This window comes from Geotrypetes seraphini, chromosome 5 (genome assembly GCF_902459505.1).
Source record: "Geotrypetes seraphini chromosome 5, aGeoSer1.1, whole genome shotgun sequence".
Taxonomy (NCBI): Eukaryota; Metazoa; Chordata; class Amphibia; order Gymnophiona; family Dermophiidae; genus Geotrypetes; species Geotrypetes seraphini.
Genome location: NC_047088.1, coordinates 268,346,549 through 268,371,690, shown reverse-complemented (window position 1 = coordinate 268,371,690; position 25,142 = coordinate 268,346,549). Strand labels below are relative to the sequence as shown.

The 25,142-nt window shown below is 42.1% G+C and overlaps 1 protein-coding gene across 1 annotated transcript in view; it reads left to right on the top strand.

The window, feature by feature from the left end:
• Positions 1-8,125, top strand: part of STK16 (serine/threonine kinase 16) — a 29,615-nt gene extending 21,490 nt beyond the window's left edge. Inside the window, exons 5-7 of the mRNA XM_033946521.1 lie at positions 3,629-3,724; positions 5,140-5,261; positions 5,706-8,125. Coding sequence (XP_033802412.1) covers positions 3,629-3,724; positions 5,140-5,261; positions 5,706-5,844 — 357 coding nt within the window. The 3' untranslated portion in view covers positions 5,845-8,125. The remainder of the gene's footprint in view (positions 1-3,628; positions 3,725-5,139; positions 5,262-5,705) is intronic.
• Positions 8,126-25,142: the final 17,017 nt, after the last annotated feature.

The window sequence follows — 25,142 nt, the reverse complement described above, 5'->3', positions numbered from 1 at the left end:
TGGGTTACAATAAAGATACGTTTTGTCAGTACATGGGGTGCAGGTGGGTTACAATAAAGATACATTATGTCAGTACATGAGATTCAAGGTGGAAAGTATAATTAGTTTCGGGCCTTGGAATTAGGGGGCGAGGTGGAAGGGTCATGGCGAGGAAGAGTTGGGTATAGGAATTTAGAATTTGTTAAACAGTCGAGTTTTCAGGGATTTTCTAAAGTCTGCGTATGTAGTGGCCTCAAGTATGGGCTTTCCAAGCCATGTGTTCAGCCTAGCTGCCTGGAATGATAACATTCTATCTAGAAACTTTTTGTATTGGTAAGATTTCAAGGAGGGGTAATTAAATAGGTTTGTTCTGCGAGTGCTCTTGTAATCAGATTAGTTCAGTGGTCAAAAACTGTTTCTATAAGTTACGTCTCATCAGATCTTTATCAAAAGTTTTAAAACCAGAAGCTCTTAACATTCTCATTCATTCTTTAATTATTTCTAGGCTACACATTATAGAGAAAAATGGGGAGACCCAGTGATCCACAATGAAAACAATCCACCAATGAAAACAAAAACTGTGGATACAGATGTTCTGGAGATAATTTATTAAACACTGACATATAAAACCATGAACTTTCTATTAAAAAAGTACAATGATAAAAAATACAGTGATAAAAATCCAACCGGACCCTACACGGTCCGTGTTTCGGGGAACACGCCTTACTCAGGGGTCCAATGGTTTGCAAACTCACATATAAAGATGCATTTTTTTGCTATTTCAGCTTTTCTGTGGTGTTCTTTGCTCACAGGTTTAAAGACAATAGACTGTTTTCAGTCCAATTCTTTATATGTGAGTTTGCAAACCATTGGACCCCCTGAGGAAGGCGTGTTCACCGAAACACGGACCGTGTAGGGTCCGGTTGGATTTTTATCACTGTATTTTTTATCATTGTACTTTTTTAATTGAATTTTCATGGTTTTATATGTCAGTGTTTAATAAATTATTTCCAGAACATCTGGATCCACAGTTTTTGTTTTCATAGGCTACACATTATAGAAACATAGAAAGATGAAACATAGAAAGATGACGGCAGATAAGGGCTACAGCCCATCAAGTCTGCCCATACCATTGACCCCCTTTTAAGTCTACTGGCCCCCTTAACTCTACTGACCTGCTCTATTAAGTCTATATCCTAGCGACCCTATTCATTGGTATGACTCTCGCAGTGATCCCACATAAGTATCCCATTTATTCTTGAAGTCTGGGATACTGCGGGCCTCGATCACCTGTACTGGAAGTTTGTTCCAATGCTCTATCACTCGTTCCGTGAAGAAGTACTTCCTGATGTCTCCACGAAACTTCCCTCCCCTGAGTTTGAGCGGATGTCCTCTTGTGTTCGAGGGTTCTTTAAGAAGAAAGATATCATCTTTCACCTCGACCCGTCCCGTGATGTACTTAAATGTCTCAATCATGTCTCCCCTCTCCCTAATCTCCTCGAGAGTATAGAGCTGTAATTTGTTCAGTCTCTCTTCGTACGAGAGACCCTTTAGCCCCGAGACCATCCTGGTGGCCATCCGCTGAACCGACTCAATTCTGAGCACATCTTTACAGTAATGTGGCCTCCAAAATTGCACACAGTATTCTAGATGAGGTCTCACCATGGCTCTATATAATGGCATCATGACCTCAGGCTTCCTGTTGACGAAACTTCTCTTGATACAACCCATCATCTGCCTTAGATGAAGCCTTCTCTGCTTGAGTAGCAGTCTTCATGTCTGCACTGATGATCACTCCCAAGTCTCGTTCTGCTGTAGTCTTGGTCAAAGTTTCTCCATTCAAGGTGTAAGTTCTGCATGGATTTCCATTTCCGAGATGCATGACCTTACATTTCTTGGCGTTGAAGCCCAGCTGCCAGACAGAGGACCAATTTTCTAAAGTACGGAGGTCCTGTTCCATAGTATTCTGCAGATTGTAGCCGTTTATGATATTGCATAGTTTGGCATCATCAGCGAATAAGGTTACCTTACCTTGAAGCCCTTGAGTCAAATCCCTAATGAATATGTTGAAGAGGAGTGGACCCAGGACTGAGCCCTGCGGCACTCCGCTGGTCACTTCCGACGTTTTGGAGAGGGTACCGTTAACCATCACCCTCTGAAGTCTGCCACTTAGCCAATCTTTAACCCATGCAGTTAGTGTTACTCCTAACCCCATCGATTCCATCTTGTTCAGCAGTCTGCGGTGTGGGACGCTGTCAAAAGCCTTGCTGAAGTCAAGGTATACGACGTCTAAGGACTCTCCCGAGTCCAGCCTTCTTGTTACCCAGTCAAAGAAGCTGATAAGATTGGACTGGCAGGACCTACCCTTGGTGAATCCATGTTGACTGGGGTCCCGGAGATTCCCCTCATTCAAGACCGTATCTAATTTATGCTTAATTAGTGTTTCCATGAGTTTACACGCTATTGAAGGGAGACTCACCGGTCTATAGTTCGCAGCCTCAGCCTTGCAACCCTTTTTATGTAGAGGAATGACGTTGGCTGTTTTCCAGTCATGGTATAGCCCAGAAAGAAATAAGAAGATTATAAATTATACAAAATACAGCAATAAAAATTATTACTAATTCAAAAAAATATGACCATGTCTCACCACTTCTACAAAAAGCACATTGGTTACCCATCTCGCACAGAATTACTTATAAAATAGTGTTGTTAACCGTTAAAATCCGACAATCTAACACACCAATATTTCTGGATCGTCTTTTGATCCCATACTTTCCATTTCGGACACTTAGATCAACAGAACAGCATTTACTAACTATCCCTTCTTTAAAAGTAATAGGTACTAGGAAATCTACTATTTTTTCAGTTATAGCACCCCAGCTCTGGAGCAACCTACCAAATTACTTACGTGGTGAACCCTCATTAGAAAAATTCTAAAGTTCTTTTAAAAAATTTCTTGTATAAAGATGCATTTGAGACATAGATAGGATAAATCTTATGCTCTAATATGTACTTAATCTTAATCAGACCCAATGTATAGGTCGCAAAATTTTCCACCTTCTCTTCTATGCTTATCCATTTTCTTATATTTATTCTTTGTCACGCCCCAGATGTGTTCTCCTTAAATGTTTCTTTATTTTCTTTAAAGATTGTAATTCATCCCCCTCTCCTTTTGTATCGGTAAATAAATTTGTACGTATATACTTGTTTATTTGTAATAAAAATTTGTTATTTTTGTCCCCTATTTTTTAAATTGTTATACGCATTGAAATACTTGACATTGCCTGTACAACAAACTTTTAATAAACTTGAAACTTAAACTCTGGGATAGACACAGAGGATCCTTATTTTCAAGGAAGTGAAGGGCGGTACAGAGGTGACCTGCAAAACGGAGTAAATTGGGCAGATTGAATGTGCCTTATAGGTCTTTCTCTGCATCCTCTTCAAACGAGGAGGTGACAGTGTCAGCTGCAGTAGAGATGTCGCCGCTTGCTGGGCTCTGACTTCCTTTCCTTCTGCGTCAGAAGGTTACCGTTACATGGGGGGAGCTTGCTTTCTTGACACTATTCTGGCTATTACTGGAGGCCTTTGCTGTTGTGATGTATAGGAGCCAATGCCTTTGCTCACCAGCTTGTTCTTTTTTTCTCAGGACTGGGCGGCCCAACGTTGCACCATATCTTATCGTGCTCCAGAACTCTTCACAGTGGAAAGCCAGTGTGTGATTGATGAACGGACCGACATCTGGGTAAGAAGTAAGATCATCCCTTTGCTGAATTAACCCATATGCTGTCTAATACCTAGATATAGACATGCACATCATCACACTGCTCTGCTTATGTCGTCTTGGTAGTCATTATTTGTGAAACCCCCCCCCTTCTTTTCTTTGCTACTGGCTCTCTACCATTCCACTGCACCCTTCATTGACGGTGCCTTCTCTCCCCCTCCCAGTGATTCTGTACCTCTTATCAGCTTACTTTTATTTGCAACCTTCCTGAGTGGCCATTTTGCAAAATTCGTGCACTGCATCAATTTACATTATGGTCAGAATAGTGAAAGGCAACTTTAAAACAATCCAAGAATGTTTGATCTTTGAAATTAAAACTTGGGGCATAGGATGAAAGAATGGAAGGAAAGAGATGCTGAGGGTGGGGGAATAGAAAGGGAGAATTGTTGGGCATGGGTGTCTGAGAGGGAAAGAGAGATGGTGCACATGGGGAAATGAAGAAAGAGGAGAACTGCTGGGCATAAGGAAGGAGAGAGAAATATTAGCCATAGTGGTAGGAGAGACGTGAGGAACAGATTAATGGGGAAGAGGGAGAAATGTTGGATGTGGTGGTGGAGAGGGAACAGTGGGTCAGATGAAGAGCGAAAGGAAGTGTAAACCTATCTTTTCTTTCTATTTAAACCACAGTACTTTATTTTGAGGACTGTTTCTCTAATGCTGTACAGGATCTGGGTTGCATACAAATTCAACTTAAGAACGGTTTAAAAAACGGAACGCATTCTTAACCCCCGGGTACTTAAGTAGCTTCATTGCATGTCCCTTAGTCCTAGTATTTTTGAAAAGAGTAAACGAGCAGTTCACATGTACCGATTCCACTCCACTCAGTATTTATAGACTTCTATATCATGTTCCCTGAGCCATCTCCTCCAGGCTGAAGAGCCCTAGCTGCTTTAGCCTTTCCTCATAGGGAAGTCATCCCATCCCTTTTATCATTTTTGTCACCCTTCTCTGTACAAAGAATATTATAGTGCCCTTGTATTGTTCTATGGAGCGGCTGCACCTTGAACACTGTATGACATTATGGTCGCTTTGTCTCAAAGATGGAGCAGAATTAGAAAAGGTACAGAGGAGGGTGCTTGCAATGTGAATAATATCACTTTGTTTCAGTCTTTAGGTGGTTCTATGATGATTCAGTCTGTATATTCCCCTTAGCCATAGACTAAAACTGGTATATTGCCAGGTACTTGTGACCTGGATTGGCCACTATTGGGTTTGTTGGACCTTTGATCTGTCAGTGAATGGGTGAATTGGTCCATATCTGTCTCAGCCATTATATTGCTATGCAAATCTGTGTGCATACAATGTGACTAATCCACTCTGTTTCAGTCTTTAGGTTGCAAATGATAGTCTGTTAATGTTCCTGTTCTGTGTCTCAGTCTTTAGGCTGCATACTGTTTTGTATGATGTTTGGTGAGGGTCCATATGATATGACTTTCCAGAAGGGTGATAGCGTGGCTTTGGCAGTCCAAAACAACATTCCCATTCCCCAAACCCCCAGGTAGGAAACGTTATGGGATGCATGATCTGATGGAGTGAATAAAAGGGCAGCAGAAAGATTCTCTCCTGTCTTGTCCTTGCTATTGCTGTGATTTCAATTGCTTATCTCCGAGTTTACCTCCTTGATTATATTTTATGCTTCCATTTGTTCATTTTACTATTGTTAACAAAATATAAGTTGTATATTTATTTAAAAATTTATATACCGCATACAACTATGCCGTTTCCATATCACATACATAAAATCTTGTTTCCCTCCAATTATCACATATAACATAAGACATGTCAAGACAAGATCGTTAATCGTCCCTGTTATAATAGGGATAGAGCACAAATTCAATCAATTCTATCGATTAATACAGGGGGAAGGGACAAAGGCAGCAAGAAGAGGTGGGAGGGAGATGGCATAACAGATGTGAGCATGGGCATTTCTGTCTCTCTTCAGGTACTCTGAAAGCCTCCTTGTGCTGCTGAATTCCCTCATGGTGGTGAATCCTCAAGAGCGACCTCATATCCCTTGGGTCTTACAACAGCTGAAGGAGCTCCAGCCAGTTACAACTGGCCAGACAACCACCAGAATATGACATCACTCGCTGATCCTTAAAGTGGGAGCCTGTATGCTGGACTCTGAACAGGAAATGGTGTTACTGCCCTGACTGTACAAGAAGCATTCTAATATAAGTTCATGTCTGTAGGGCAGATGATGTCTGATTCCTGGAAACAGAAGGCACTATATGCTTTGAAGTATGGGATTTTATTTTCTAATTGTGTTTGTGATTTTAGGATGCATTCCAGATATTAGAAAGAATAAGTCTAGCCAAGGCATATCTCGCAGCACTACTGTTCCAAGCCCAGTGTTATCCAGCTAGCGGTGATTTTCAACAGTTAGCTGGATGCTTAGGATAGCAAATAGGCTGCCTAACTGTCTGCTTAAACTATTGCAATAGGGCTAGTGCTTTGCCACTCAGCTGTATATTTAACTGCAGCACTGTCTGGATTCTGCTGCTAAATATCTGGATTTGTTTTTGCCTGTGGCAGCCCATTAAAAAAAAAAAAAAAAAAAATCCTGCCTTAAGCTCAGCATGGGGGAGCTTGGTGCTACTTATTTCTACAGCACTATATCTGGAATACTGTACAGATTTACTACTTACAAGACTGTGCCTGCTTTGCAGAGTTTAAAGTGTCATCGGGATACACATAAAGGAACAAGATACAGTACTATGGTTTATTTGTACTTGATACACTACATCTTCCATCGAGTAGGTCAATGCAGTTGACAGTGGTAAAATCCACTGAAAGAAAGGAACTCTTTTAAAACAAGATAGGACAGACCTGCATCTACACCAGACTGAGATTTGGGGGCCAAAACAATGGCCCAAATATGGTGGTCTCAGTTTATATTTGAGTCAACATCTGTCTGCCCTCTCCTGGACCTGTTGCAGGCCTCCACTAGGCCTGCTGTAAGTCCTGGTGGTCAAGCGGTGAGCTGGGACAAGAGGGATCCCTCCTTCGTCCTGTTACGTCTGACTCTCAAACATCCCACCTTGCTCCTGTCTCCCAGACCTCTAGGAAGTCTATCTTAAAAGTCCTGGTGCTCTAGCAGTGAACTGGGGCAGGAGCAATCTTCCTTCACTCCTGTCCCATGCAAGCTGTTATCTAAAATGGCTGCTGCAAGTTCTCATGAGTTCAGCACAGGAACTTGCAGCAGCCAGGAACATAGGAAGATCACTTGTGCCTTGGTTTACTGCTAGACCACCAGGTCTTTCAAGGCAGGCTTGCTAGAGGTCTGGGAGGTGGGATGTTTTGGAGTCAGCCGGGACAGGAGGCAGGAGAGAGCACTCCTGGGTTGACAGCAGGCCCACAGCAAGGCATTAGGGAAGGGAGTGGGGACAGGGTGCAGAGGTCGTCGGGGCAGGGAGGGGGGGTCTGGGGGCAGAACCTGGCAGGGCACTCGAATATAAGCCTTGGTTTATATTCAAGTTAAAATTTTTTCAGAGAAAAAAAAAGGTTACCTTGATTTATATTAGTTTTATTTACTCTATCTTGCATCTCCTGTGAGCCCAAACAGGTCAAAGACTTACATATCAAATGCCCTCCAATTTAATGCCCAATTAAAAACCGTACAGAAGAGAGAGAATTTCAAAAGGACCTTAAATTTGGAAAAAGAAAGATAAGGAAGGAAATCATTCCAAAGTGTAGGAGCAACAAACAAACAAACAAAAAGCTTCGATTCATAATGGACCTATTTTGCATTAGGGAGAGTGAAGAGCTTGAGAAGGGGTGTAGGGGATGACCAAGGAAGTTGACCAGAATGAAGTGTCTTGTGGGGTAAACAGAGGAAGCCCTGAATGAATTATCATCTCACCTTTTGAACTGGTTTACCAGCTGCCTTCCTCTACCTGTGCAATCTCGGTCCCACTGCTAAGAGCATATTCTCCCATAGCTGCAAGTAATCCTTTTTCCAGCATGGGGTTACACATGCCCTGTTGTGTTTGCTATAATGCACAGAGCACAGTGGGTGTCGACAGTCAATTTGAAAGTGTGAGATCATCCTCCACAATCCCTGGCTTAGAGTAAGATGCATGAGCCTGCTTGGAGACATGTCCCCCTGCAGGCCCTTGCTATGACTAAACAGGGTGCCACCTCTGGCTGATGCCCCAGCTCTTTAAAAGCAGGGACTGAGTGTGTGTATTTTCATACCTTACTGGAAAGCTCAGGCTCTTTCCATGCTGCAGATGAGCTTGCAGGAACAGGGTTTGTGTCTGCAGATTTATATTTAAGACATTGAATTGTGAACCTGTGCTGTCTTGAGAAGCAAAATACCTCATGTTTCTGCCTGAACTATTAAACTTGTTCTTTTTCGTATGCTTGGCATCATTTATTGCCCCTGCTGAGGCCACAGTACAACAGTGACAAAGGGCTGAGCACTAATGGTTATTTCATCCCCTTCCTTAAAGGCATTTCAACTGATAGGTCAAGAGCTATGATGAAAATAGCATGGGTGCTGGTGTCTTCCTTCCCTTTGTTCATTAGCATTTCTTTACCACCTTTTGTATAGCAAGAAAAAAGCTGGACATAGGTTATGGACAATTACAGCAGTAAAAATATTCAAATAATAATACAAGGTATGATATTGTATGCCACACAGAACAGCAGCGGTGGGATATATGGCCATAGAAGCTAGAAATAAGGGAGCCTAACTTAAGGGAAAATTGCACTTGAAGGAAGAATAGGGGCAGGAAACTGACAAAAATGAAAACAAACACAACTCCCCGAAGCATCAGGGACACAAATGAACACAAGTAATAACTTAGAAAAAAAATTTAAGATAATTTTTTTACGTAAGAAGAGCTATCAGTGAAACACGCTTATAAGGCATTGGTAATATGACAAAGATGAGTCCAAAGACCCCCCGTCATCACTATCAATTCACATCACTCTTCATATTATATAATAAATAACACCATATAAGTCAATCAGAAATAAAACTTGTGAACAAAAGTGTCTCTAGTATCAAACCTGAACTTCAAAATACTCTCAAACCCACAAGTCCCCACCCCAAAAACAAGTTCATGCATGAAACATCTAAACTCTTATCTGAGCTAGAAAGGATGAAAACCTTGACGCCTCATACAAGAACCCTGTTTCAAAACCTTCTTCAGGGATCTGATCTCCACCTTATTTACTCATGTTCAATGTGCTGGTATTTCACCGATACCGCCTCTCACATCAAAAAGTAATCTTACATTTTTTGTAAGTTATTACTTGTCTTCATTTGTGTCCTTGCTGCTTTACTATTCTTTGGGGAGTTGCATTTTGTTTTCATTTTCAGGTTTTTCCCCTATTTTCCTGTTATATTTTATAGTGCTACCCGATTCACTTTGGTGAATTAATTCATTTCCTTAAAAAAATCAGACTCACTGATTCAGTGAGACCTGAGTCTCCTCTGGATCTACTAAAGCAGCAGCAGTGGTGAATAGGCTGCTCCTGGCCTGCCCACCAGGGCCTTCCCTCTGCCACATCACAGGGAAGTTCTTGGGGGGGGGGGGGGGGGTGTCAGCCACAAATAGCATGTTCATGACTATTGCTGCTGCTTTTAAGAGGCCCAAATGTTGAAGTTGCATGGGGGGGGGAGGAGGAGGAATGGAATTCCTTTTTCCCGTGCAGAATGTTGCTGCATCACAGTATTGACAGCAATTCACACACACTGCCTGAGGCTGATCTGGAAGTCTCTCTGCAGCAAGGAGAGACTTCTGGCTGAGTGGCAGGCAGCATGTGATAGTAACTGCTGATACCGCAACCCAAAGAAGCAAACCTTGGAGTACAGGGGGGGGGGGGGAGAGAGAGGAAAGAAAGATGGGGCGGAGAGGGATATATGCAAGGTAAGATGAGAGGATGGAATTGCACATAATGAAGGGAAGGAAGAGAGAGCTGGTGCATGGAGTGGGATAGAAAGATTTTACATAGGGCCCAAGGAAGGGCAAGAGGTGTTGGACATGGGGTAGATGAGAAAGATACACAGGAGGTTTAAGAGGAAGAGGGAGATGTTGGATCCAGGAACAGAATGAAGTGATAGAGAGATGCCAGAGAGTGGGAGAAATGCTGGACTATGGGGAAGAGATAGGGAGATGTCAAGCTATGAGGATAGGGAAGCGATGCTGGACTACAAGGGTGGAGGAAGGAGGATGCTGAGAATGGTAGAACCCTGAGGGGGGAGGAGAGGGTGACAAGGAAATGGATAAGAGGATAGATATAACAGAGGGTAGAAAAATGGTAATGGAGATACATTGAAGATGAAAGGGAATGGAGGGCTGAGGAAGGAATGAGATGGGGAATGGGAAAGAAGATGGAAATCTGATAGCTGAAAAGTGAAAGAGAGGAGAAAGGTAAGAGGCAGAAAAGAGCTAAAAAAGAATAATCAATATTTCTGAGGCAAGACAGGAGAGAGTAGAAAAAAAAACAAATGGATAGCAGGCACTTGAAGGAGAATTAAGATGAGAAGAAAAGCAGAAAAAAGAAACGAACCAGTTTGATGGAAAAATAAAACATCCAGACAACAAAGGTAGAAAGGGGGTGAGAGAAAAATCTTGCAAATGGTGGAGGAGAGGGAGACATGCATAGATAAGAGAGAGAAATGTTGGACATAGGGTGGAGGGCAGGGAAGAGAGAAATAAATGTACAAGGAGAGATACTGCATGGAGGAGAATAGAGAGGTTTGACCCAAGGGTGCAAGGCAAGGAGAGTGAGAGAGATGGTAGACAGTGGGAAAGAAACAGAAATGTTGGATATGGCAGTGGAAACAAAAGGTACAGAGATGAAAGATGAATGGTGAGTAAGGGGAAAGAAGAAAAGGTCAAATGGGCAGGAGACCCTGGTGAGCGAGTTAACAGAAGACAAACAGAAACTAGAGCCCTAGGACCAACATGATTTGAATAATAAGATGACCAGACAACAAAAGGTAGAAAAATAATTTTATTTTCTATTTTGTGATTATACTATGTCAGATTTGAAATGTGTATCCTGCCAGAGTAAATGTAGTTTTTGTTTAGTTTACACCACAGCTGCCAGGCGGTTGAAAAAAACAAAAACCAAGAAACACCCGATTGGTCAGGAAAAGTGAATTAAATTAAAAAAAAAAAAAGGCCAAATTGAATTGACACATTTTTTCCTGAATGGGGCAGCACTAGTTCTTTAGTTAGAGTTTGACCGCATTCCTGGCTTGAAACGTGATGGGAGTGAGGATTATCCCAGCTGTTCAACTGGTGTTTAAATTACCCTTAAAATAGAACAGTGCCCCCCTCCCCCCCCAATAGTCATACTGTCATCAAGCTCTTCCCAGCCCACCGTTTGCTTTCTGACTTACTGCTGAACCGGTCCAGTTAGCTCTAAAGGCCACTGTAAAGAAACTTAGTTTATTTTTCTTGAGTTAGTTTTGCTCATACCATGACAGGAATGAATTTCACCCCTGTTTAGAGGTTACCTTGTTACTCCACTTGTAATCTTTTCTTGCTTTGAGCAGGGAACAGGGCCAAAAGACACCCATGCATTAGCAAACGCCAAGGCTGAAAGTTGTGAAGCCAGGGCCAGCTCAACATAGAAACATAGAAACATAGAAATTGACGGCAGAAAAGGGCCATAGCCCATCGAGTCTGCCCATACCAATGACCCACTCCCTGATTCTTACTCTCCTAGAGATCCCACATGAATATCCCATTTTCTCTTGAAATCTAGCACGCTGCTGGCCTCAATCACCCGCTGAGGCAGCTCGTTCCAATGATCGACCACCCTTTCGGTGAAAAAGTACTTCCTAGCATCACCCTGAAATTTCCCTCCTCTGATTTTCAGCGAGTGTCCTCTGGTTACCGAGGGCCCTGTAAGACTGAAGATGTCATCTTTCACCTCTATACGTCCAGTAATATACTTAAAGGTCTCAATCATGTCCCCTCTCTCTCTTCGCTCATCCAGTGAGTACATCCGCAGTTTTTTTAACCTTTCTTCATACGTGAGATCCCTGAGCCCCAAGACCATCCTGGTAGCCATTCGCTGAACCGACTCAATTCTCAACACATCTTTTCGGTAGTGTGGTCTCCAGAATTGAACACAATACTCGAGATGAGGTCTCACCATGGATCTGTACAGTGGCATTATGACTTCAGGTTTTCTGCTAACAAAGCCCCTACGCTTTAACATGCGCTGTTAAAAGAGAACAGGGCTGAGCCTGTAGCCTGAAGGCAGGGATGGAGCTCCTGTAAGCAAAGCAAGTTCAGGCACTGCAGTTCCTTGGCCCTGGCTGCTTTGATCTATGTACAGAAGCCAGTCTCTACCTGTTCCCTCTTCAGTCATACAAAATGGAGAAGGAGATTCTAGTTTATGATTTCTTTCACATTGTTCTGGATGTTAAAAAGTCTGCCAAGGGAACCAAGAAAAAAAAAATTAAGCATGTAGTTTTTAGGGCAGGAAGGCTAAAAGCAGAGACACTGCCAGGGAGAGATGATGGAGGTCTCTAAAATAATGGAGTTCAACAAGTAGATGTGAATTGCTTGTTAACAAGGACTAGGGGGCATGCAAGAAATCACCAAATACAGTTTTACTCATTGTATAATTAAGCTCTGGAATTAATTGCCAGATAATGTTATGTTAAAGCACTTAGCATAGCTTTGGACAAATTCCTGGAAGAATAGCCATAAACTGTTCAGATTGAATTAGGGAAAATCCACTGCTTATTTGTATGATAAGCAGCATGGAATCTGTTTTACTCTTCTGGGACCTTTCCAGCTACCTATGATCTTGATTAACCAGTGTTGGAAACAGGATACTGGTCTTGATGGACTTTGCTCTGTCCCAGTCTGGCAGTACATATGTAGTTATACACTCTTCTTAAAAATGAAAGCAAGGAGAAGATTGATTAGATTTTCCTCAGTGGTGGAAAAACTACTGGAGATTCTGCTGAGGGAAGAATATCAGACACAGTGTGTGTTATGCGATATTAGTCACCATTGTATTGTTAGCTCTTGATTCTACCTACCGGAATTACGTCTGTAGCTCCCACAATGCATCAAGATGAAGCTGGCAGAAATCTAGAACTGGCCTATAATTTTCCCTCCTGCAATTGTGGAACTAGGAAGTTTTACTATAATCATCAATGAAACGGTATGACAGGATATAAATAAAGCTATTATTACAAAGAACAAAACCAGGGTTTCACAAAGCAACAGAGAAAAATGAAGGCAGATAAAGACCATATGGCCCATCTATTCTGCCTCTCCCTTCAGATACATTGTTTGTCGTCAACACCTCTACTGGGAGGCCATTCTATGCCTTTACTACCCTTTCCCTGAAAAAGTAATTTTCTAATGTTTCTTCTCTAGCCCCTTTCACCTTCATCCTAAGCCTCCTCATTCCAGAGCTTCCTTTCAGTTGAAAAAGACTCCTCCTGCCCATTTATGCCAAGTAAGTATTTAAATCTCTCTATCCAAAGTTTGCATATTCATGAGCTTTGACAAAACCACTGACCATTACAAGTCACCCTCTGGACCAACTCCATCCTGTTTATATCTTTTTTGAAGGTGGGGTCTCCAGCATCCGCTATAATTCCCTTAGCATGCATGTGCACCTTAAAGTTGTTGGGTCCGTCATCTGTGGCACTGTGCCCACGCATGTGCCTCAGCTGATTTCCTGATCTCCAACGCTGGCTGACTTCTGATTATGCTGTGCTTGCCAGCTTCCCGACACTGTTCCTCCGAAACTGGAGACGGGGGGAGGGAGGCAAAACAAAGCTGACAAACAGTGTTAGAGCCCCTGGAGCATGGCCAAAGTCACTTCCTGGAAAGGGTGGCATTGAAGAAAGATAAGGCAGTGAGGGAGGCTTCAACTCGCTGCTCATGCTTGCTTCAGGCCTTCCTCGCTGCCGGGTCCTGCCTTTGTGGAAACAGAAAGGAGGTGGGACCCAGCAGCAATGGAGGACCAAAGCAAGCAGGAGCAGCGAGTTGTGAATGCTGGGCTGTTGATGACTGTGTAAGACCCGGGGGGGGGGGGATGAGAAACTGCTGATGGCTGTGTGATACCCAGGGGGGGGAAATGCTGCCAATGGCTGTGTGAGACCACGGGGGGGGGGGGGGGGGAAATGTTGCAGCAGCACCCTTTTGGGGAGACAGAGGGAACGAGGGAGAAGGAAGACCAGGGAAGGGGGGGAGAAGAGAAATGCTGCTATTGCACAGGGGGAGGTAAAAAAGAAGGGAGAAGGGCTACTGCTGGACAGGGGGAACAGGGAAGGGTTCCTACTGGACAGAGGGTAGACACAGAAATAAATAAATATACAGAGAGACAGAAAGAAAGACACACCCGTTAATGTAACAGGCTAAAAAAATTAGTTATACATAATATTGTAAATGAGGTGGCAGCAGAGTTTTATACAGCGGCACCAAAACCTCCTTTTTCCTCAAGCCAGTCTTCAGTGTACATTCAGCCAGCAGATTAAACAGGTACAAGGGACTGTTCAATGGCAAAAGGCGGCTGGGCTGCACAGATGGGTATAACTTAGTGGTTCCCTATACAGCTCATCTCAGGCCTCAACCTGGACTATTGTGTTCAGTTGTGTTACTGTTTATCAGTAAAGGTACAAAGAGGCTATGCAGTTCAGAGGAAAGCAACTCAGAAGACATACGAGGAGAAACCTAGATGAGAGTTAATATAAAAAAAGAGGGGGTTACCATCTTGCAAGAAAATAGGCTGAAGAGGACCATCAGGAAACATTTCTGCATAGAAAGAGTGGTAGAATGCTTGGTATGGTGGAGACTTAAATAGTGGCAGAATACGTACTGAGAGAATTGTTAATTAGCAAGAGAATGGCAATCAAGCATTGAGCACCTCTGCTTTAAACAACCATGAAATGTTCATTCCTTAAGATGGCCTGGGTTGATTACACTGGATGGGCCATGTCAGTCTTTCTGCTCCATAGGATAGGCAGTCTATCTTGGAAGGCAATTCATTCCTTCTTTTGACAGATGGCAGATAAAGCTCTCAATCCAGGAAGCCGACATTCTTATCAGTACCATGCATTCAGCTCCAGAATATCGGCTGCTAAGAAAATAAGAATAGCCTTACTGGGTCAGACCAATGGTCCAGCAAGCCCAGTAGCCTGTTCTCACAATGGCCAATCTAGGTCACTAGTACCTGGCCAAAACCCAAGGTGTAGCAGTGGCTACCAATACAAGGCAAGCAATGGCTTCCCCCTTGTCTCTTTCAATAATAGACTATGGACTTTTCCTCCAGGAACTTGTCCAAACCTTTCTTAAAACCAGCTACGCTATCTGCTCTCACAACGCGTTCCAGAGCTTTACTCTGAATTTAAAAAAAAAAAAAAAAATTCCTCCTATTGGTTTTAAAAGTATTTCCGTGTAACTTCGAGTGTCCCCTAGCCTCTAATTTTTGACAGTGAAAAAAAAAATGTCAATCCACTTATACCTCAGGATTTTGTAGACTTCAGTATTTGTGACTAGGAGGTTCCACTTTTGGAGTCACCACCCAAGAAAACGATCTAGGTGCCACTCAGGATAATACAGTACTACTAAAATCTTTTGGCCAGTGTATAACAGTAGCCAAAAAACTCAACAATACTAGAGATTAGGAAAAGGATAGAGAAACAAGATTAAAAAAAGTCTAGTGCCTCTGTATCTCACCTTGAGTATGGTGGATAGGTTTGGTCACCCTTTCTCAAAAACTATATAGCACAATTAGAAAAGGTTCAAAGGAGAATACCTAAAATGATTAAGGGGATGAAACTCTCTGATATGAGGAAAGGCTAAAGATGTTGGAAAAGAGGCAGCAGCTGAGAAGGGAAATGAGACAGGCCTACAAAACCCTGAGTGGAGAGTTTAGCTTTGGATGTCAAGACTTGACATAGTTTAGAGGAAAGTGACAAAGCATACCAGGATAAATTTGATAACCTAAAGACTTGTATACCCTGGAGGAAAGGAGAGCTATTAATATACCAGAATTCAAATATTTGAAAGGTATTACTATACAAACAACCCTTTGCCGAAGATGTAGAAGTAGAGGCCAACAAAATCCCAAGTAGAACAGGTACATGTGAATCAATTTTGTACACTAGGGGCACAAAAGTTACATGGAAATACTTTTAAAACCAGTAGGAGGACTTTTTTTTACTCAAAGGAGGATGTAGTAACAGCAGTAAACATAGGTGGATTTAAAAGAGTTCCTGGAAGAAAAGTCCATAGTCCGCTATTGAACCAGACATGAGGGAAGTCACTGTCCTGGGAATCTTGCTATTCAGGTTTCTGCCAAAATTAGAAACAGGCTACAGGGCTGAACCAGAATGGCTGTTAGTATGTACATGAATTTAGGTTGGGGTTTGGGTTTGGTTTTCTTTTTTTTTTTGGGGGGGGGGGGCCCGACTCAAACACCATTAAGCACTCTTACCTGAAGAATGATGGGAGATGAAAAACAGTCATGGAATTAAGCTTGTGGGATAAATGCAAAGCACTCCTGAATTGAAAGCAGTTTCATTGGTTACCGGTAGCATCAGGTTTTGTCTATTATTCAAACATTGTATGAATTGCTGAAAGTCTCCTGTCCTAGTAGAACCATAAGGTCAGAGCCTGCTATGCTGTTCTCAGGAGAAAATGATGAAAACCCATTATCTAAGTGCAGGGCATCTACAATTGCTGTAGCTGGAATCATTCACCTGCTTTAGTAAAACGATGCCATGCCAGATGGAAGTAGAAAACTCAGCTCTTTGCAAGGCCATTTTGCCTGCTTGTATGTTATAAGAGCTGCAGCAGGACTTGAGGGTATTGCAGTGACATTTTGATTGCTTTAGAAGTTAACATACATAATAAAATAAGCATATCAAAGCAAACACCTAGGTACTTAGGGCAGTGCCAGAATTGGGCATCAAAGCCAATGCTCGTGTTACTGGACAGATTTGGATGGGCTGGAGTGGGGTTTTGCTGACATCTTCAGTAAGAGACCAAGGCCACCACTAGGCAGACTTCAGGAAGGAAAGATGGTGGTACATGGGGAGGGGAGGGTGAGAGAATGAAATTGCACCTGAGGAAGGGAGAGATGGCACATGGAGAGGGATAGAGAGATTTGACAAAGGGCACAAGGAAGGGAGAGAGGTGTTGGACAAGGGGTAGATACACAGGAGAGTGAGATGGATCCAGGAGCAGAATGGAGTGGTGGAGAGATACCAGGAAATGGGAGCGAGAAATGCTGGACTATAAGGAAGATGCTGAGAATGGTAGAACCCTGAGGGGGAGGAGAGGGTGGCAAGAAAACAGATAAGAGGGTAGAAATATGGTAACGGAGGTACATTGAAGATGAAAGGGAATGGAGGGCTGAGGAAGGAATGAGATGGGGGATGGGAGAGAAGATGGAAATGTGATAGGTAGCTGAAAAGTGAAGAGAAGGGAGAGGTAGAAAAGAGCTAATAAAGACAAATCAAACGAGATGGACCACAGAAGGCACCAGCCGCTGTCATTTACTGTGTAGTATTCTAAATGAAGATTGGTGAAAAGCCTCATCGCCTTTCTTCCTACAGGCAATTTCTCTCGCTCGGCGCCTAGCACATATTGGCTTTTCAGTTCAAGTCTGGTGGGGTTTGTTTTAACTTTATTACCTGCCTACAATTAAGCAGTTCAGACAGTCCAGGCAACCTTCCCTTTAGCTGAATTTTGCATCTTAGGACACCAAGCACTATTTCAGCACCGTATCCCTCACCGATGTTTCTCATTCTTAATACTGATTCTTTCAACCTAGCCTGTTGCCTCGTGTTCAAAAAGTGGTAAAATAATCAGTAGTTAACAAAAAATTTCTATACTGCATACCATTAAGTTCTACAAAATAAGTAGAAATAAACTGCACACACTTGAATGTAACATACTAATTTCCTAAAAATCTTGTAAACAAATACATTTTCAGTTGCCTCCTAAAGCAAGAGATCACGTTTAGAGAATTAAAATCTATCTCAAATTGCAGTTTGAAATGACAGAAGGTGTTGATTTTTTCATATTGACAACCATTGACTGAAGGAAAGGTAAATCCAGCATTGAATTTACAGATGTGAACAAATCCACAAGATTAAGTGCAAGGTCAAACAATACCTTAACAAGTGCAACCAAATTTAAAATTTCACACGAGCCTTAACTGGTAACCAATGCAATTCATGGAAAAAGAGGGGTGACAAAGATCAAACTTTCAGATTAAAGATCAGTCGAACGGCAGCATTCTGAATGGGCAATCTACATAGATTTTTTTGGTAACTAACTAGCAAAGTATTACAATATTACAGTAATCCAAACTGGCTCAGAACAAAATGACTGCTAGTCTAGTTCTTTGTCCAACTCAGAGGAGGATTTTTTAGATCAAGACAGTTCCGCAGGATCAGGATCAAACAGAACTTCATGCAAAGGGGACGCAAACACCAGGCGTCCGATGACCCGTGCACAGTGCGACAAATCTAAAAACGTTACTAGCAAAACCAGGAACAAATAATTTTTAACTTATCATCGCACGAGTTAAGTCAAGTTGAAATCTCTGTACTGTCTCGTGGGCTCACTTTTGTTCCTGTACAACCATTACAAACCTTTAAACTAAGGACTGATGTTGAAAAATTCTTTAGGAAACTTCATCTTAAGGAATATTTTGCACAACACTCTTGATAATGTAGATGATTCTGTTGTCCGGAGACCTTCGACTTGGACTCCTCCTACTTCCCCCAGTCCTCACCTGATGCTATATAAAGAACTGGTCACAAGAGATGTCAAAAAATTCATTCATAAAGAGAAAACTTTATCAGCCCTACAACCTTTCCAAAGAGGAATTCTGTCTTTAACCAACTTAAGAAACAACCAGCAGATTCGTATCTGCAGAGCAGATAAAGGCGGAGGAGTGGTAGTCCTTGATAGAGATAAGTATAAAGCAAAGGCAGTTCGGTTATTAAATGTTTCAACTGATTATCAAGAACTTGAGGAGGATCCTACTCCTCAGCTAGCTCTGGAGAGTCGACAACTAACTTCTTCAGCTTTAGAATTATGTCAGTTAAGTAAGAAAGAATTTGATTACCTGAACAATCCAGATCCCAAAGTTCTATCATTTTATATCTTACCTAAGATTCATAAAGACTTGCATAACCCTCTGGGAAGACCTAGTGTCAAGTAGGGGCTCTTTATTAGAGCCCCTATCCTCTTTTGTGGATTTTTTTTACGCCCTATTGTATCAAAAGGCTTTTCCTACTTACGGGATTCCTCTCAAGTTATCTGAAATCACCAATTTAACTGAGGTTACGTTTCTCGTGACCTTTGATGTCAAATCACTTTACACCATTATCCCTCAGGATGAAGCCACCTCCATCATCAGTGAACTTCTTCAAGACAATATGAACAATAATCAGATTCCTATAGATCTAGTGACAACTTTGATGTCTCTTGCCATGCGCAGGAACTATTTTAAGTTTTTTAAGATTTTTCCAACAGACATCGGGAGTGGCCATGGGGACCACTATGGCCCCTTCAGTGGCCAATCTGTTTATGCAGAAGTTTAAAAACATGTGGATTGTCAACAACCCCTTTTCTACCTTAATCTTGACTTGGTTACGTTTTATTGACGACATTTTTGTCATCTGGAAAGGCACCAGAGAGGAGCTAGACGCCTTTCACTCGTGGCTAAATTCACGACATCCTACTGTGGAATTTAATTTGACATGCCATCCATATGAAATTTCTTTTTTGGATGTTCTAGTCACTAGAGAAGAAGATTCCATTAAAACCACAGTATTCAGAAAACCCACAGATATGAATGTTTCTTGATTTTTCCAGTAATCATCCTGGTCCTTTAAAGCGGAGTTTACCCACTTCTCAATTCTTCCACTTTCGTCGTCTATGTTCAGATATGAGCGACTACAAATCCAAGAGTAAACAACTATATACAAGGTTAAAGAAAAGGGGCTATCCAGTACCGATCTTGAAGAAAGCCTACAAGAGGGCTAAATTTCTTAACAGAGATCTGCTATTCACTTTGAGTAATAGAAGTACTGAAGAGAATCTAGTGACCTGTATTTTGCAATACTCGCCAGGCATCAATGAAGTCACTAAAATACTTAGGCGGCACTGGGAGATTATGGAGCTTCAATCTGTCTTCACTGACACCCATTTTCAAATTGCATTCACTAGACAAAAGAACTTTAAAGAGCTTTTAAGTCCTTCTGACTTAAGTAATTCCTATGGATTCCAGACTTCTCTCACTGGTCACTACAAATGTGGTAAATGTTCTACTTGTCAAATAACTCTGGAACTTACAAATGTTTTTGTACATCCTTGCACAGGACAAGTTTTTAATCTGAGACATTTAACTACATGTATATCTACTTTTGTAGTATATGTGTTTATATGTCCGTGTCCTAGAATTTATGTAGGACAAACCACACGTTTATTTAAAAGACGAGTCACTGAACACAAGACTTGTATTCGTAACTGTGTTTTAGGTGGTATAGAGCCTATATTTCTGGTGCCTGTGGCTCAGGGTGACTAAAGTAGGGAAAATCCTGTTATAAATCCTGTGTTTTAGGGTAGCACTGATAGAACCTGCATTTTTGATTAAAATACTGTGTTTTAGGTGGTATAGAGCCTATATTTCTGACTCACTAGTTTTTAGCCATTGTGTCTGATTAGGTGGAGAAGGGAGGGGCTCTGTTTTACTTCTAAGGTTAATTGCATTATCTTTGGGACATTGCTGAAACAAGGCTGCCCTGTGAACTTCTAAAAGCTAAGTTACTCAACATTTCATATTCTGCTCTTTTCACTGCTCTTTTCAGCATTATATCTGCTTAATTTCTCTTCTCCTCCCTGTTTCTTACTAAAAAAAATATAAAAAAGCACAAAAAAAATAAATCCTTCTCTTTCCTCTGTTAAATCTTATTTCCTCTTCCTGCATTTTTGTTTAAAATACTGTGTTTTAGGTGGTATAGAGCCTATATTTCTGCCTTACTAGTAGTCTTACTTATAGTCCCACCAACCCCAGGGACCACTATTCATATATAGAGACCCATATAATCAGGACTACTCAAATCAAGTCACTTCACAACCAATCAAGATGACCTTTATTCTATGCAATCACTGTGGTGCTTTAATTCCAAGACATACTATTTGGAGGCTTAAGGCTTGCCCCATCTGTCTTCAACTTGCCAGTATTAAGGAGGAGCTCTGCAAACTTAAACAGGAATTGAATACAATTAAAGCAGCTTCCATCACTCCACAAAATCATACCAACTTACCACCTCTACCTCAAAGAATAAAACAGCCCAGGAATAAATGGGTCACAGTAGGCTCAGGAAGACTGCAACATGTAACACAGAAACATCCACCTTCACTAATATTACCTCTACAGAATTCCTTCGCTCCACTAGTGCACTGCGATACTCAGGAAAACAGAAGGGAGGTGGGACTGGAACCAATGAAGGAAACTCAAGAGAACAAGCGCACCCTAAGTACAAATAAAAAAGCCAAAAACAGAAAACTATTACTGTTGGGGGATTCCATCATCAGAGGCATTAACCTTGGAACACAGGGCGAGGAGACCAAAATAGTGAAATGTCTTCCAGGATCCTCAGCTACCAGGAGTTCCAGGCAAATACTGACTATAATTAAGGAAGAAACTAAGGATTTTAACACTGATGTTGTTATCCATCTGGGAACAAATGACCTGGCCAACAACTCCACACTTGCAGCACAGAAAGCTTTTCGGGAGCTTGGTGAGGCGTGAAACCTTTTGTAAACACTTTAGCTTTTTCTGAAATACTGCCTGCATATGGAAAAGGAGAGCAAAGAGTGAAAAACACAGAGGACTTTAATAGATGGCTCAGAGCCTGGTGTCATCAAGAAGGCTTCAGGTACATAGGAGGATGGGGAAATACATGGAAGGACAAGAAGCTATATTGCACTGATGGGCTACATATTACTACAGCAGGAAAAAGAAACCTTGCAGAGAAATTTAGACAATATTTTTCTAGGCATTTAAACTAGAAGGTGGGGGTGGTGTATGTACGAAGGACAATTATAGAGACCACCCCCGGCAAAAGAAAAGATGTGATAGTAGTAAAGGCTGCAACATAAGCAATATCAGCAACTCATTTCTTAGTATTGCAACGGAAAGTGAAACGACACAAAAATCCATACGAAAAAGGAGATTATCGCTGAAAAATAGCTGGAAAGCGATGACCACAAATGCTCGCAGTCTAAGCAACAAAGTTCATGATCTGCAAGCCCTGATGTTAGAGGCAGATCTAGATATTGTTGCTATCACAGAGACATGGTTCAGTGAATCACATGGATGGGATGCAAACATACCGGGATATAATCTTTTTAGGAAGGACAGAGATGGTCATAAAGGTGGAGGAGTAGCTCTCTATGTAAAGATCAATATCCAAGCGACCGAAATGCAAGGGACCTGGGGAGAGGAAGAAGCGATATGGATTGCTCTGAAAAGAGAAGATGGAACTTCTATCTACGTGGGTGTAGTCTACAGACCTCCGACTCAATCGCAGCAAATTGATAAGGATCTGATTGTGGATATCCAAAAGTTTGGAAGGAAAGAGGAGGTTCTGCTGTTGGGAGATTTCAACCTGCCGGATGCGGACTGGAATGTTCCGACTGCGGAATCGGAAAGAAGTAGGGAGATTGTGGATGCCTTTCAAGAGGCTCTGCTCAGACAAATGGTGACGGAACCCACAAGGGAAAAAGCGATATTGGATCTGGTCCTCACAAATGGAGAGAGTATCTCTAATGTTCGAGTGGGTGCTCACCTGGGTAGTAGCGATCATCAAACGGTTTGGTTTGATATAACGGCTAAAGTGGAGAGCGGCCGCACGATACTTAAAGTCCTAGATTTCAAACGTACGGACTTTAATGCAATGGGAAAGTACCTGAAGAAAGAGCTGTTAGGATGGGAGGACATAAGAGAAGTGGAAAGACAGTGGTCTAAGCTGAAAGGAGCGATAAAAATGACTACGGACCTTTATGTGAAGAAAATCAATAAAAACAAGAGAAAAAGGAAGCCGATATGGTTCTCCAACCTAGTGGCTGAGAAAATAAAGGCGAAAGAGTTGGCGTTCATGAAATATAAAAAAACCCAAGAAGAGGAGAGCAGAAAGGACTACAGGGTGAAACTGAAAGAAGCCAAGAGAGATACGTTTGGCGAAGGCACAGGCGGAAGAACAAATGGCTAAAAATGTAAAAAAGGGAGATAAAAATTTTTTTCAGATATATTAGTGAAAGGAGGAAGATAAAAAATGGAATTGCTAGGCTAAAAGATCCTGGGAACAAATATGTGGAGAGTGATGAGGAGAAAACAAATGTGCTAAACAAATACTTCTGTTCTGTGTTCACAGAAGAAAATCCTGGAGAAGGACCGAGATTGTCCGGCAAAGTTACATGAGAAAATGGAGTAGATTCTGTGCCGTTCACGGAGGAGGGTGTTTATGAGCAACTTGAAAAACTAAAGGTGGACAAAGCGATGGGACCAGACGGGATCCATCCCAGGATACTAAGGGAGCTCAGAGAGGTTCTGGCGAGTCCTATTAAAGACTTGTTCAACAAATCTCTGGAGACAGGAGTGATTCCTAGGGATTGGAGGAGAGCGGATGTGGTCCCTATTCATAAAAGTGGTCACAGGGATGAAGCAGGAAACTACAGGCTGGTGAGCCTCACTTCAGTTGTTGGAAAAATAATGGAAGTGTTGCTGAAAGAAAGGATAGTGTACTTCCTTGAATCTAATGGGTTACAGGATCCGAGGCAACATGGCTTTACAAAAGGTAAATCGTGCCAAACGAACCTGATTGAATTTTTTGATTGGGTGACCAGAGAGCTGGATCAAGGACATATGCTAGATGTAATTTACTTGGATTTCAGCAAAGCCTTTGATACAGTTCCTCATAGGAGGCTGTTGAACAAACTTGAAGGGCTGAAGTTAGGACCCAAAATGGTGAACTGGGTCAGAAACTGGCTGTCGGACAGACGCCAGAGGGTGGTGGTTAATAGAAGTCACTCGAAGGAAGGAAAGGTGACTAGTGGAGTCCCTCAGGGTTCGGTGCTGGGGCCAATCCTGTTCAATATGTATGTAAGTGACATTGCTGAAGGGTTAGAAGGAAAAGTGTACCTTTTTGCAGATGATACCAAGATTTGTAACAGAGTAGACACCGAAGAGGGAGTGGAAAATATGAAAAAGGATCTGCAAAAGTTAGAGGAATGGTCTAATGCCTGGCAACTAAAATTCAATGCAAAGAAATGCAGAGTAATGCATTTGGGGATTAATAATAGTAAGGAACCGTATATGCTGGGAGGAGAGAAGCTGATATGCACGGACGGGGAGAGGGACCTTGGGGTGATAGTGTCCGAAGATCTAAAGGTGAAAAAACAGTGTGACAAGGCAGTGGCTGCTGCCAGAAGGATTCTGGGCTGTATAAAGAGAGGCGTAGTCAGTAGAAGGAAGAAGGTGTTGATGCCCCTGTACAGGTCATTGGTACCCCACTTGGAGTATTGTGTTCAGTTTTGGAGACCGTATCTGGCGAAAGAAGTAAGAAGACTTGAGGCGGTCCAGAGGAGGGCGACGAAAATGATAGGAGGCTTGCGCCAGAAGACGTATGAGGAGAGACTGGAAGCCCTGAATATGTATACCCTAGAGGAAAGGAGAGACAGGGGAGATATGATTCAGACGTTCAAATACTTAAAGGGTATTAACGTAGAACAAAATCTTTTCCAGAGAAAGGAAAATGGTAAAACCAGAGGACATAATTTGAGGTTGAGGGGTGGTAGATTCAGGTGCAATGTTAGGAAATTCTACTTTACGGAGAGGGTGGTGGATGCCTGGAATGCGCTCCCGAGAGAGGTGGTGGAGAGTAAAACTGTGACTGAGTTCAAAGAAGCGTGGGATGAACACAGAAGATTTAGAATCAGAAAATAATATTAAAGATTGAACTAGGCCAGTTACTGGGCAGACTTGTACGGTCTATGTCTGTGTATGGCCGTTTGGAGGAGGATGGGCAGGGGAGGGCTTCAATGGCTGGGAGGGTGTAGATGGGCTGGAGTAAGTCTTAACAGAGATTTCGGCAGTTGGAACCCAAGCACAGTACCGGGTAAAGCTTTGGATTCTCGCCCAGAAATAGCTAAGAAGAAAAAAAAAATAAATAAATAAATTTTAAATTGACTCAGGTTGGGCAGACTGGATGGACCATTCAGGTCTTTATCTGCCGTCATCTACTATGTTACTATGTAACAATAGACTACAGGCGCCTCTTGTAAAACACTGCCTAGAATACAATCACACTTTTTTAGACCTACGTTGCTGCGCTATTGATCACATCGCAGCCGAC